At 45.5% G+C, this 14,523-nt stretch overlaps 1 protein-coding gene across 2 annotated transcripts in view; it reads right to left on the reverse strand.

Moving 5' to 3' along the window:
- LOC137628450 (uncharacterized) overlaps positions 1-14,523 on the reverse strand; it is a 112,915-nt gene that overhangs the window by 19,212 nt on the left and 79,180 nt on the right. For both annotated transcript variants that reach the window (XM_068359610.1, XM_068359601.1), the window contains 2 exons: positions 13,981-14,061; positions 4,814-4,943 (listed from right to left, as the gene is read on the reverse strand). In XM_068359610.1, coding sequence (XP_068215711.1) covers positions 4,814-4,943; positions 13,981-14,061 — 211 coding nt within the window. The remainder of the gene's footprint in view (positions 1-4,813; positions 4,944-13,980; positions 14,062-14,523) is intronic.

Here is a 14,523-nt window from a genome sequence, read left to right on the forward strand (position 1 = left end):
AAGGGCGGTATGAACCTCGTAGCCGGGGTATCAGCCACTGGGGAGCGATAAGTCTTGGGGACAGAGGTGGTAACCTTAGACTTACGAGCCGATGAGGCTACAAGATCGTGCGTGTCCTTCTGTATCAGGGCAGCCGACAAGTCCTTAACTAGCTCCTCGGGAAAGAGGAACTTTGAGAGTGGAGCAAAAAGGAGTTGTGACCGTTGGCACGGTGTAATGCTGGCGGAGAGGAAGGTATTCCCTTTTCTTCAACACCCCTGATACAAATAACGACGCTAGCTCACCCGATCCATCTCTGATGGCCTTATCCATGCAGGACATAATTAGCATGGCAGAATCTTTGTCCGCAGGAGAGGTTTTCTTGCTGAGGGCTCCCAGGCACCAGTCGAGAAAGTTAAACATTTCAAAAGCTCTGAACAACCCTTTCAGAAGATGATCCAGGTCTGAGAAGGTCCAACAAACCTTCGAGCGTCTCATCGCAGTCCTCCGAGGCGAGTCCACCAGACTTGAGAAGTCAGCCTGGGCAGAGGCAGGTACTCCCAAGCCTGGTGCTTCCCCTGTGGCATACCAAACGCAACCTTTCGAAGCGAGCTTCGTTGGAGGGAACATGAAGGAAGTCTTGCCAAGGTGTTGTTTAGAATGAAGCCACTCCCCTAAGATCCTTAAAGCCCTCTTGGAGGATCTAGCTAGGACAAGCTTAGTATAGTTGGACTTAGCTTGTTGTACGCCCAGCGAAAACTCAGATGGAGGAGAGCGGGGAATAGCAGAGACGAAGTGGTCTGGGTAAATCTCCCTGAGTAGAGCCAAGACCTTTCGAAAATCAATAGACAATGGAGAAAGCTTAGACTCTTCCACGTCTGATGAGGGATCAAGGTGTGCCTCCTCATCATCCGACACTTCATCAGCAGAGGGTAGCGAAGCGATCGGACCAGAATGCTGAACCGCAGAGTCAGAACGGGTAGGAACAATAACAGAGGTTTCCTCATCCTGAGGGAAAACCTGAGGCTCAGACTGCATAGGCTGAACAACAGACGAAGCAGAAGGCAGGCGCATGGGTGAAGGAGGTTGACTCCTAGCAAGAGTTGAACCCAAGGATTGCACAAGCTGAGCGGAGGACGGAGGCGGAGTAGTCCGTTCCTGTTCCTGTGAGATGAGTGGAGCATGAAGAGGTTGAGGCTGCGCAGAACAAGGTAAAGTTCTCGCAAGCTGAGGCTCCTGAGGCGCAAGTCCAGGGTGTAGAGGAGCTTGCCTAGAGGAGGGTTGAGCTCGCTGCAGCGATGGTTGAGCAGACAGACTCACGGAGGGGAGAGGTTGTTGTACCCCAACCGAGAGTTGCACCACTGGTGGAGCAGCAAGGGGAGGCGGAGGAAGAGTGGAATAACTCTCCTGATCCCAAAGCAAGGGTTGCCTTAAAGAAGGCTGAGGCTGAACAACACTGGGAACAGCGAACTCCGAAAGTGGCTCAACATCGTACGCCTGGCAGAAGGTGCTGCGACCAGGCGGAGCAGGTGCAGGCTGGGCGAGCACAGGCGGAGCGAGAACAGGATGAGGGAGTGTAGGCGGAGGAGGAGGTGCAACACTCTCAGCCCGACACTCACGCATCAAGTCCGAAAGCTGAGCTTGCATGGACTGAAGCAGGGTCCACTTGGGGTCGGCAGAAACGATAACAGACTGAGGTAAAGTCACAGTCGGGCTCTGTTTAGGCAGAACCTTACTCCTCTTGGGCGGAGTACAGTCGACCGATGACTGAGGCGAGTCAGAGCTGAGCCAATGACTGCAACCTGGCTGAGCACTCGCTGACTGAACTCTACGTTTAAGCGGTCTCGAGACCTGAGACCAACGTTTCTTCCCTGCATGTTGATCAGCGGACGAGAAGACGGGCTCAATCGTCTGCAGGTGGGAGTGACGGTCTAAGGAAGACACGCCCGCAACCACCGAGGATAATTCTGTGCGCCTAACAAGGCCTGTCGAACCCTTAAGCCCTTCGACATTGCTTCTCCCCTGGGCATGGGAGCTTGCAAGAGGTCCCGGACTGGGAGGACGACTGGCTCGCACAGAAAAATCCTCACGCACCACACTGGCACCACTAGCACTTGGCACTGCACCGACACTAGCACTCGTCACAGCACTGGCACTATTTCCACCCACTGCACTCTTGACTTTCAGTTCTTTAACCTCGGCCATCAGAGACTTATGGTCACTTACCACTGATTCTACTTTATCTCCTAAAGCCTGAATAGCACGCAAAACAATTGACATATCAGGCGGAGGGCACACAGTAGGTTCGGGGGTAGCCACTACAGGGGTAGGAAAAGGTAGGGGATCATGAGGTGAGGAAAACATAGAAGAGTGAGAAGAACTTCTCCTAACTCTACCTCTCTCTAACTTAGATGAATATTTTAAAAGACGGACAAATTCCAATTCCGAAAGTCCGGTGCACTCCTCACATCGATTTTCTAATAGACAGGGCCTGTCCCTACAGTCAGAACAAGCGGTGTGAGGATCTACCGAGGCCTTCGGAATACGCCTATTGCAAGACCTACATCGTCTATGGGAGGGGGCTTGCGAAACGTCAGACATCTTGTTTCAAAGAGTTAGCCAAAGGGTGATCCAAAAACAAGCAAAAATTCATTAACCGTTAACCAGTATTATATAAAAGCTATCTAGCTAATATAAAAAGGATTCCAGTAAAGCGACAGCCGTTAATCTAAGAGAATACTTCACCAAATATCCATGAATAAACTCGAAGACCATAAGCGTATCCCAGAACGTCTAGCCGGAAGCACGACAGAGGAATAATTGAGGAGGTGTCAACAACAAATGATTGAGTACCTGGCCACAGGTGGCGCTGGTAAGTACACCCCCTTCTAGTATTGTGATAGCTGGCGTATCCCTCCATAGAATTCTGTCGGGCAACGGAGTTGACAGCTACATGATTATCGGGTAAGTTTAATATTGAAAAAGACGGGGTTAACGTCTGAGACTGCACAACCTTGCCTACACCAAGACTCTCTGAGCCTGTGTAACGTTGCTGCTTAGGCGGCGAGCAGTCTTCCGATGACTGCAAAGGGTCAGAGCTGTCCCAATGGCTACAACCAGGACGCTGGACCTGTCCTGAAGGGACCGACTTTCGCTTAAGGGGCCTAGAAACCTTGCTCCACGGTTTCTTATGCGAAAAGCCTTCGGATGACGAGGAGAAAATGGTCTCTCTCGTCTTATGGTAGGGGCGATCTTGATGAGACACGCCTGTTACCATAGAGGGAACGTCTGTTCGCTGATCAAGGCCTCTCGAACCCATAAGTCGTACGACATTACTTCTCCCCTGGGCTTGGGAGCTTGCAAGAGGTCTCGGACTAGGCGAACGACAGGCACGAACAGACGAACCCTCGGTCGCAACACTGACAACACTTTGCGCACTAATCACTTTCCCACGATTTTCCGCTGTGGCACTCTGACACTTAAGCTCTTTAACGTCAGCCATGAGTTGATTACGATCTGTTGCTAACGATTCAACTCTTTCACCCAAGGCATGAATGGCACGTAACATGTCTCGCATCGATGGTTCCTGAGTGCCAGTAGGGGGTTCAGGCACAACCACTACAGGGGAAGGATTAGGATCAGGGGCATGTGGAGAGGAAAAATCTACTGATCTAGAGGAACTCCTCCTTACCCTATCTCTCTCTAGCTTACGAGAATACTTGTCGTATTCGAGCCAATCGAATTCCGAAAGGCCCACGCATTCCTCACACCGATCTCCTAATTGACAGGTTTTACCCCGACAATTAGAACACACAGTATGTGGGTCGAGAGAGGCCTTTGGAAGACGCCTATTGCAATCCCTAGCATTACACTTACGAAATCTAGGGGCTTGTGAAGCGTCGGCCATTTTGAATTAGTCAAAGAAAGTCCAAAAAACAATCCAAGTCATCAACAATTAAATCTGTCCAATAAAGAGTTCAAGAGTTTAAGTTGAGGAAAAACACCTGCACTGCGAAAGCTCAAACCAAAATGAAGTACTTCACCAAATATGTTGAGAAAACTCCAAGTTATACAGCGAGTATTGATACGTCTTGTCGTCAAGGTCGACAGAGAAGAATTGAGGCTTGTTTACATGCATGTGTGGTATCTGGCCGATAGTTGGCGCTGGTGGGCACACCCGCAACCTTCATAGCGATCGCTCGCGAGTTTTTGTGTGTTTTTCTGTCGAGCCGCTGGAGCAGCAGCTATTATATATTCACCGGCTAAGTTAAATATTTAAAATTAACATCATTTACATAACTATCAAATAACCTTAAGTTAATTTATTTAATAAAAACCTAACAACAGTAGCCTTTTCAAAGCTCTAAGAATAAACGACCCTTTCAAACCTCTTTCAATACTTTTGACCTTCAGTCCTGGGGTCTAAAGTGTTTGTTATTCAAAGATAATAAAAATGTATATAGAAGTTGTGGAATGATCTTCCTAATCGGGTTGTTGAATCAGTAGAACTTCAAAAGTTCAAAGTTGGAGCAAATGCTTTTTTGTTGACCAGGCGGACATGAGTCTTTTTATAGTTTATATATGACATATTTGTTTTTGACGTTGTTAATAGTTTATATATGACATATCTCTTTTGACATTACTTTTTTTAGAATGATTTATTGTTAATTTGTTCTCTTCAGTTATTTATTTCCTTATTTCCTTTCCTCACTGGGCTATTTTTCCCTATTGGAGCCCCTGGGCTTATAGCATCTTGCTTTTCCAATTAGGGTTGTAGCTTGGATAGTAATAATAATAATAATAATAATATAATACTAAAACAACTGCTACATACCACTTTCAGACTGGCATGCTCCATTGATGATGTTGGCAATGAATTGCAATGTTTCTCTTCGTAGGTGGGGATAAGACGAATACAGCAGTGCAGAACAAATGCTAACAAACTGTTCGCTTCGATTACAAACCTGAAATACATAAATTCTCCTAAAAATTATTTTTCAACACAAACCTATCATTGACATTAGCACACTTTTGTGGTTTCCACAAATCCAAGACAATTTCTGAATCATTTAAAAATCATAATCTGGCTGAATGATTGATACTATGTATGAACCTCCAAAAAGGAAACTAAGTTCCTGGTATGTTACAACTTTATTCTCCATATACCGGTAGTTTATAATAGACTGTACTTGCAACCAATCAGAGGAACATTACCGGTATATCTAAATGATGAATCTACAATAAAAAAACTATATACTGTATGTTTTAGCAATCACATTTGTTTCACAGTATAACAATAATTTACATTAGGCCAGTCCTAGTGTAAAAGAGAGGAGACATATTGGGAGCAAGTATCCAAACTGAATTTTTGGAATAGGCATTAACAAAGTGTATCACATGGTTTAAAATGAATAAGTTAAAATACAGAAATCAATACAAATATGCATTGAAGGAATGTGTCAAATGCATGTCCATACATTACTCTTAGAAGTATAAAAACATTTTATTAAAAAAATATATTTTTCATACAACCCCTTTAACCTTGACTTACTTTCATGTAAAAGAATCCAAGTCTCACCAATTTGTAACAATCAAAATAAGAAAGCCCTCACTGGGCATGCCCAGTAAATGTTGGTATACCTCTAGGATCATTCCTGGGCCCTTTTCTTTCTGTTTATTACAGTAATGGAGTGCAAAAAAAGGGGGCCACTGGTAGCTGTGTTATGCAAATGACTTATGAATGTCAATGTCATGAGATTTGAGGGACAATCATAAGAACTTTCACATGTGTTCCATCTATTGCAATCCAGATTTTGAATGCCTTCCAACAACAATGGTTAAGATACACGAAGATGATACAAAACCCTCCTCTGTGCTTGCTGGTAATTTCAATGCTTTCCATAGGAATTGGCTAGATTCTTTTTCTCATACTTAAGGCCATGACATACAAGCTTGTGACTTTACTTCTGAATACAGCTATGAGCAAGTCAGTGTTGGATGGCTCTGACATAACAGAGAGGCCCACTTTCCCTACTGAATGACAAAGCTAAAAATGAGAAATCAGAGTTGAACCAAAAACTACCAAAGACTCGTCTCTGGTATGCATAACACAGCTATACAGTGCATGCAACTGATTGGCTACCCCTGAAGACACAGCACTTATAAGGAAAGCAGCCTTCATCGTAGGAAATCCTTCTGAGACCCTATTTCAGAGGCTGGAGAGTTCTATGAGGGAGACCTTTCTGAAAATGTTGTCTGCTGAGGTTCCTGGATGCAGTTATTTCAATGCCTCAGAGGTCAAATACTTGAGAGATAGCCGTTTTGTAGCCACTGACTGCAGATACTTAAAACTTTTTCTGGAGGTTTAAGAGTTGCTCTGAGTACAGTACTTAAGATATGGAACACCAAAATGCTTTACAAACCAACTATATACACATGATCAGCACTCCCCTGAAGCTAGGAGGAGGGAGAGCCAAGCAATGGTTGCTGATGACTCAGCATGTAGACCTATTGGGTCGTCCCAAAAACCCTAATCCCTTGCTCATCAGGACGATAATATTGGGTATACTGAATTCCACAGATTGTGAGTCTTGGACATTTCCACTAGACTATCACAACCAGATGTATTTAAAAAGTCTGCAATCCCAAGAAAAAAGGCATGAGTAAAGTAATTAAACCTCGACTTCTAAAGCCTTGATAATCTTTAAACAATGAGTGCTTGGATCTGTGCAGAACTTCTTTATGTGCAGCAGCTCAAGAAACTTCATCCATATCAGCATGGTTATGGGCATATCCATAAGCAAGTGATGATTGAGTTATCAACCCTTCTTCAGGCACAGAGGAGAAATTAGTATCACTCTAGAGATGTGAAAGTGACAAGCTTGCCCAAACTGTGAATTGTGGCTTCCAGGTTTCAGGCTTATGAATCCCTTCCAGTTGGCCTGAGCAATATACAGTATTGGAACCTTGTGGTTCAATCTTAATGTTGGCAAGTTTGCTGCCAGTTATGGGAGTAGTAGTTATCAAGTAGAACACCCAGCAAAGGTGTTACATGAAAAGACAATAAGATAGGTGTGTGGGCATTGAAATATCATTAGAGGACTGGATCTCCTTAGACTTAAGGAAAGAGGCTCAAATCCACATATTGACCAGTATAATACATATAAAATGACACATGAAAACTATATAACCTGAAATAACATGTCTAAAGATTATCAATCAAATAATCAAAGTAAAAAAATATGTTATTTTTATAATAAAATAAATTTTTGAATATACTTACCCGGTGATTATATAAGCTGCAGCTCTGCTGCTCAACAGAAAACTCTACGGAAAAAATCCGCCAGCGATCGCTATGCAGGTAGGGGGTGTACTTCAACAGCGCCATCTGTCGTGCAGGTACTCAGTACTCATTGTAAACAAAGAACTCAATTTTCTCCTCGGTCCACTGCGTCTCTATTGGGGAGGAAGGGAGGGTCCTTTAATATATAATCACCGGGTAAGTATATTCAAAAATTTATTTTATTATAAAAATAACATTTTTCAATATTTAACTTAGCCGGTGATTATATAAGCTGATTCACACCCAGGGGGGTGGGTAGAGACCAGCAATAAATGTTTACATTATTATGAGCTAAGGATTTTTTATTTCATTTTAGAAGTTATCAAAATAACAAACATAAAATAAATAAGTACCTGGTAAGGAAGTCGACTTGAACAATTACTCTGCCTTTTTAAGTACGTCTTCCTTACGGAGCCTCGCGATCCTCTTAGGATGCTGAGCGACCCCTAGGATCTGAAGTATGAAGGGTTGCAACCCATACCACAGGACCTCATCAAAACCTCTAATCTAGGCGCTTCTCAAGAAAAGAATTTGACCACCCGCCAAATCAACCAGGATGCGAAAGGCTTCTTAGCCTTCCGGACAACCCAAAACAACAATAAAAACATTTCAAGAGAAAGATTAAAAAGGTTATGGAATTAGGGGATTGTAGTGGTTGAGCCCTCACCCACTACTGCACTCGCTGCTACGAATGGTCCCAGGGTGTAGCAGTTCTCGTAAAGAGACTGGACATCTTTAAGATAAAAAGACGCGAACACTGACTTGCTTCTCCAATAGGTTGCGTCCATTATACTTCGCAGAGATCTATTTTGTTTAAAGGCCACTGAAGTTGCGACAGCTCTAACTTCATGTGTCCTTACCTTCAGCAAAGCTTGGTCTTCCTCACTCAGATGGGAATGAGCTTCTCGTATTAACAGTCTGATAAAATAGGATAAAGCATTCTTTGACATAGGCAAAGATGGTTTCTTAACTGAACACCATAAAGCTTCTGACTGTCCTTGTAAAGGTTTAGTTCGTCTTAAATAGAACTTAAGAGCTCTCACAGGGCATAAGACTCTTTCTAGTTCATTTCCAACCATATTAGAAAGGCTTGGAATATCGAACGATTTCGGCCAAGGACGAGAAGGTAGCTCGTTTTTGGCTAGAAAACCAAGTTGTAAAGAACATGTAGCCGTTTCAAATGAAAATCCGATGTTCCTGCTGAAGGCGTGAATCTCACTGACTCTTTTAGCTGTGGCTAAGCAAACCAGGAAAAGAGTCTTTAAAGTGAGATCTTTAAAGGAGGCTGATTGTAGCGGCTCGAACCTTTCTGACATGAGGAATCTTAGTACCACGTCTAAATTCCAACCAGGTGTAGCCAAACGACGCTCCTTCGTGGTCTCAAAAGACTTAAGGAGGTCCTGTAGATCTTTGTTGTTGGAAAGATCTAAGCCTCTGTGACGGAAGACTGATGCCAACATGCTTCTGTAACCCTTGATAGTGGGAGCTGAAAGAGATCTTTCTTTCCTCAGGTATAAAAGGAAGTCAGCTATTTGAGTTACAGAGGTACTGGTCGAGGATACTGATACTGATTTGCACCAGTTTCGGAAGACTTCCCACTTCGATTGGTAGACTCTAAGGGTGGATGTCCTCCTTGCTCTAGCAATCGCCCTGGCTGCCTCCTTCTAAAAGCCTCTAGCTCTCGAGAGTCTTTCGATAGTCTGAAGGCAGTCAGACGAAGAGCGTGGAGGCCTTGGTGTACCTTCTTTACGTGTGGCTGACGTAGAAGGTCCACCCTTAGAGGAAGAGTTCTGGGAACGTCCACTAGCCATCGAAGTACCTCGGTGAACCATTCTCTCGCGGGCCAGAGGGGAGCAACTAACGTCAACCTTGTCCCTTCGTGAGAGGCGAACTTCTGCAGTACCTTGTTGACAATCTTGAACGGGGGGAATGCATATAGGTCTAGATGTGACCAATCTAGGAGAAAGGCATCTATATGAACTGCTGCTGGGTCCAGGATTGGTGAGCAATAAATTGGGAGCCTCTTGGTCATCGAGGTTGCGAAGAGATCTATGGTAGGCTGGCCCCATGTGGCCCACAGTCTCTTGCACACATCCTTGTGTAGGGTCCATTCTGTTGGAATGATTTGTCCCTTTCGACTGAGGCAATCTGCCATGACATTCAAGTTGCCTTGGATGAACCTCGTTACTAGAGAAATGTTTAGATCTTTTGACCAGGTGAGGAGGTCCCTTGCGATCTCGTACAACGTCATAGAGTGGGTCCCTCCTTGCTTGGAGATGTACGCCAAAGCTGTGGTGTTGTCCGAGTTCACCTCCACCACTTTGCCTTGAAGGAGAGACTTGAAGCTTTTCAAGGCCAGATGAACTGCCAGTAGCTCCTTGCAGTTGATATGCATTGTCCTTTGACTCGAGTTCCAAGTTCCCGAGCATTCCCGACCGTCTAATGTCGCGCCCCAGCCCGTGTCCGATGTGTCCGAGAAGAGAACGTGGTTGGGAGTCTGAACAGCCAGGGGCAGACCCTCTCTGAGGCTGATACTGTCCTTCCACCAAGTCAGGGAAGACTTCATCTTCTCGGAAATGGGGATCGAGACCGCTACTAGCGTCTTGTCCTTTTTCCAGTAAACAGCTAGGTGATATTGAAGAGGACGGAGGTGTAGTCTTCCTAACGATACGAACTGTTCCAGGGATGATAGCGTCCCTATCAGACTCATCCACTGCCTGACTGAACATCGTTTCTTCTTCAGCATGTTCTGGATGCATAACTGGGCTTGACTTGTTCTGGGGGCCGACGGAAAAGCCCGAAAAGCTAGACTGTGAATCTCCATCCCTAAATACACAATAGTTTGGGATGGGACCACTTGTGACTTTTCCATATTGACCAGGAGACCCAATTCCTTGGTCAGATCTAGAGTCCACTTTAGATCCTTCAGACAGCGACGACTGGAAGAAGCTCTTAGAAGCCAGTCGTCCAAATAGAGGGAGGCTCTGATGTCCGCTAAATGAAGGAATTTGGCTACATTCCTCATCAGCCTCGTAAACACAAGAGGAGCTGTGCTTAGGCCAAAGCACAGGGCTTGAAACTGGTAGACAACCTTTTCGTAAACAAATCTCAGAAAAGGTTGGGAGTCTGGGTGGATGGGGACGTGAAAGTATGCGTCCCTTAGGTCTAAAGAGACCATCCAGTCTTCCCTTCTGACCGCTGCTAGAACGGACTTTGTGGTCTCCATGGAGAACGTCTGCTTTATGACAAAGACATTCAGCGCACTGACGTCTAGCACCGGCCTCCACCCTGTCTTCTTTGCCACTAAGAAGAGACGGTTGTAGAAGCCCGGGGTTTGATGGTCCAGGACTTTGACTACCGCTACCTTTTCTAGTAAGAGAGACACCTCCTGTTTCAATGCTCGTCTCTTGTCTTCCTCTCTGTACCTGGGGGAGAGATCGATGGGAGACGTTGCTAGAGGGGGTTTTCGTACAAACGGGATCTTGTACCCCTCTCTGAGCAACTTCACAGATTGTGCATCTGCACCTCTCTTCTCCCAGGTCTGCCAGAAGTTCTTGAGACTGGCTTCCACTGCTGTCTGAAGAAGCTGGCAGTCAGACTCTGCCTTTAAAGGACTTGGTTCCTTTCTTCTTCCCACGTCTCCCTTCGGCACGAGCACCTCCTCTGCTGGAGGCTCTGCCACGAAAGGGCGGAATAAATCGAGACGCTGGAGTGTCCATCCTTGGTCTAGCTGACAAGGTAGGCAAAGGGGTGGCTTTGCGGGCAGAGGACGCAACCAGGTCATGGGTGTCCTTCTGTATCAAAGAAGCAGCAATCTCCTTAATCAAGTCCTCTGGAAAAAGGCACTTAGAGAGAGGAGCAAACAGAAGTTCTGATCTTTGACACGGTGTCACTCCAGCTGACAGGAAAGAGCAAAGGTTCTCACGCTTCTTGAGGACTCCGGATACGAACGATGCAGCAAGCTCACTAGATCCGTCACGTATGGCCTTGTCCATGCAGGACATGATGAGCAAGGAAGATTCCTTCTCAGTCGGGGAGATCTTCCTGCTCAAAGCTCCTAGACACCAGTCTAAAAAGTTGAAGACCTCGAAGGCTCTAAATATCCCTTTCAACAGATGGTCTAGGTCCGAAGGTGACCAGCATATCTTAGAGCGTCTCATGGCTAGCCTGCGGGGAGAGTCTACAAGACTTGAGAAGTCGCCCTGGGCAGAGGCAGGAACTCCCAAGCCGAGAACTTCTCCCGTGGCATACCAGACGCTCGATCTGGAAGAGAGTTTAGCAGGGGGAAATGTAAAGGCTGTCTTCCCTAGACTCTTTTTGGACTGCATCCACTCTCCTATAACTCGTAAAGCTTTCTTGGACGAGCGTGCGAGGACGAGTCTAGTAAAGGCAGGCGAGGATGACTGCGTACCTAAAGCAAACTCTGACGGAGGAGAGCGCGGAGCCACAGACACAAACTGGTCCGGAAACATCTCTTTGAACAGAGCAAGAACTTTTCTAAAGTCCAAAGAGGGTTGCGTGGACTTGGGCTCGTCAAGGTCCGAATGTGGTTCATCAACGTGTGCCGCATCGTCATCATCAGAGAGTCCATCATCCGAGTATTGAGGAGGAAGTGGCAATGGAGTAGGTATCGGCTGGTTAGCTGAGTCCGGTCGCACGGGTGCACGCGTGACTGAGCCGGACGCAACGTCATGGAACTGTTGCCCAGTCTGTGAGCTGGCAACAACCAAAGCAGCGCGGGGACGCACAGCGTCTACTCCAGACTGTCTAGTCTGATGTGGGCGAGCAGAGGCAACCACACTGGGTTGCGGAGGTTGACGCACCGCGTCAAAACAAAACAACTCTGACTGTTGTTGTACCTCGCGAACGTCAACGGAAGGTTCCGTGCGTCGCTGAACGTCAACATGCGGCTGGCAGGGTACACTGGAACGCATGGGTGGCGGGACTCTCTCAGCTGGAGTGCGGAAGAAGGTCGCCTCAGCGTCCACAGGACGCACAACCGTGGTTGGTTGTAGGCAAGAGGTTGGTGCAGCAGCAACCTTCTCCGCACGAAAGTCCTGCATTAGAGACGTTAATTGGTACTGCATGGTCTGCAGCAAAGACCACTTAGGGTCTGCAGGAGCAGGTGCGGCGACAGACGGTGTAACAGCCTGAGGCGGTACCGCTTTGCCTCTCTTAGGAGGTGAGCAGTCATCGGAAGACTGCAGCGAGTCCGAACTGACCCAGTGGCTACAACTGGGCCGTTGGATTTGCGCGGAAAGGACCGACTTGCGCTTAAGAGGTCGTGAGACCTTGGTCCATGGTTTCTTACGAGAAACCTCTTCCGCAGACGAGGAATAAATGGGCTCTCTCGTCTTTGTGTGGGTGGGGCGATCTTGGTTAGATACGCCCGAAACCACGGAGGGAACGTCTGTTCGCTGATTAAAGCCTCTCGAACCCATTGGTCGTATGACATTGCTTCTCCCCTGGACTTGGGAGCTTGCAAGAGGTCCCGGACTAGGAGGACGACAGGCACGAACAGACGAACCCTCAAGCGCAACACTATCCACAACACTATCACTCACTTTACCACTTCCCACTGCACTTTTACACTTCAGCTCCTTGATGTCCGCCATGAGCTGGTTACGGTCACTAGCCAGGGACTCCACTCTCTCACCCAGAGCTTGGATGGCACGCATCATATCAGCCATCGAAGGTTCCTGAGTGCCAGAAGGGGGATCAGGAGCAACCACTACAGGGGAAGGAATAGGTTGTGGGGCATGAGGAGAGGAAAAATCAACAGAACGAGATGAACTTCTCCTGACTCTATCTCTCTCTAGCCTACGTGTATATTTTTGGAATTCGATAAAATCGAATTCCGAAAGCCCAACGCATTCCTCACATCGATCTTCCAATTGACAGGCTTTACCCCTACAATTGGAACAAACGGTGTGAGGATCGATAGAGACCTTCGGAAGACGCCTTGAACAGTCCCTAGCATTACACTTCCTGAATTTTGGGACTTGAGAAGGGTCAGCCATTTTGAATTGGTCAAAGGGGAATTCAAAAACTATCCAAAGTCATCAACAAATAATCCGATATCAAAAAAAAAGAATGCAAGGATTTATTGAAGAGAAAGCCTGCACAGCGAAAGCTTAAAACTAGAATAGTGTACTTCACCAAATAGTTGTGAAAACAAATCCAGTTAGCAACAGCGAATTAGTAGGTCTTGCCGGTAGCACGACAGAGAGAAAATTAAGTTCTTTGTTTACAATGAGTACTGAGTACCTGCACGACAGATGGCGCTGTTGAAGTACACCCCCTACCTGCATAGCGATCGCTGGCGGATTTTTTCCGTAGAGTTTTCTGTCGAGCAGCAGAGCTGCAGCTTATATAATCACCGGCAAAGTTAAATATTGAAAAATGAAAAATAAAGAAGTAAAGTAAGATTAGAATTGCTAAAGCAAATCTCATTGTTTCTTTACCAAACAAAATATAAAATTAAATAAATAAAGTTAAGAAAATAAGTAACAACTGATAAAGATAACAGTACAAAAAAAGTTATCTCACCAATTTTTGCCCATCCAGTACTTGCTTAATTAAAATTGGAATCTCGGTCTACTGTATCTGTCAATGTGACTAGTTTTAATAGTTCAATAGAAAAATAGCAGCATACAAACCTGATGGGCAGATCTAGGAAAAGCTCCTAAACAATTTAACAGTACTCTGAGAAGTCCTGTTGTTGGAGACACCAATAAATTCTGCAAAGAAAGCCATTGTAAATGTCAGGAAAAATCAACAAGTAGAAAAAAAGTCTCTCATTCTAAGTAAAACAACAAAAGATAACTATTACAAATATTTCAAATACCTTGAAAACTCATCAAGTTTTAAGGAACAAATATAAAAAACATGCATACAAATTATCATACAATCGACTTTGAAATCTAAAATCGTGACACCATAATCAACACGGTGAGACAGGGCCAATAAGGGAGGGGACCTGGTATTAAATGGATTCTCCCACTTACGCCACATCACAGATCACTGGCTTGCCTTCTTTCTCCAACCCAGCTTCATTTCCTTAGTCACTGTTTCTATATAAATTGCTGTATTTCTGAAATTGTATCTGAAATTATTTCATCTTTTGTGGCACACCACTATTGAGGTAAAATTCAAGTGCATTTTCTGTATAAAGGTTTCTCCCCATACTAAAAGTGGTGCAT

Source organism: Palaemon carinicauda, chromosome 2, assembly GCF_036898095.1.
Source record: "Palaemon carinicauda isolate YSFRI2023 chromosome 2, ASM3689809v2, whole genome shotgun sequence".
NCBI lineage: Eukaryota > Metazoa > Arthropoda > Malacostraca > Decapoda > Palaemonidae > Palaemon > Palaemon carinicauda.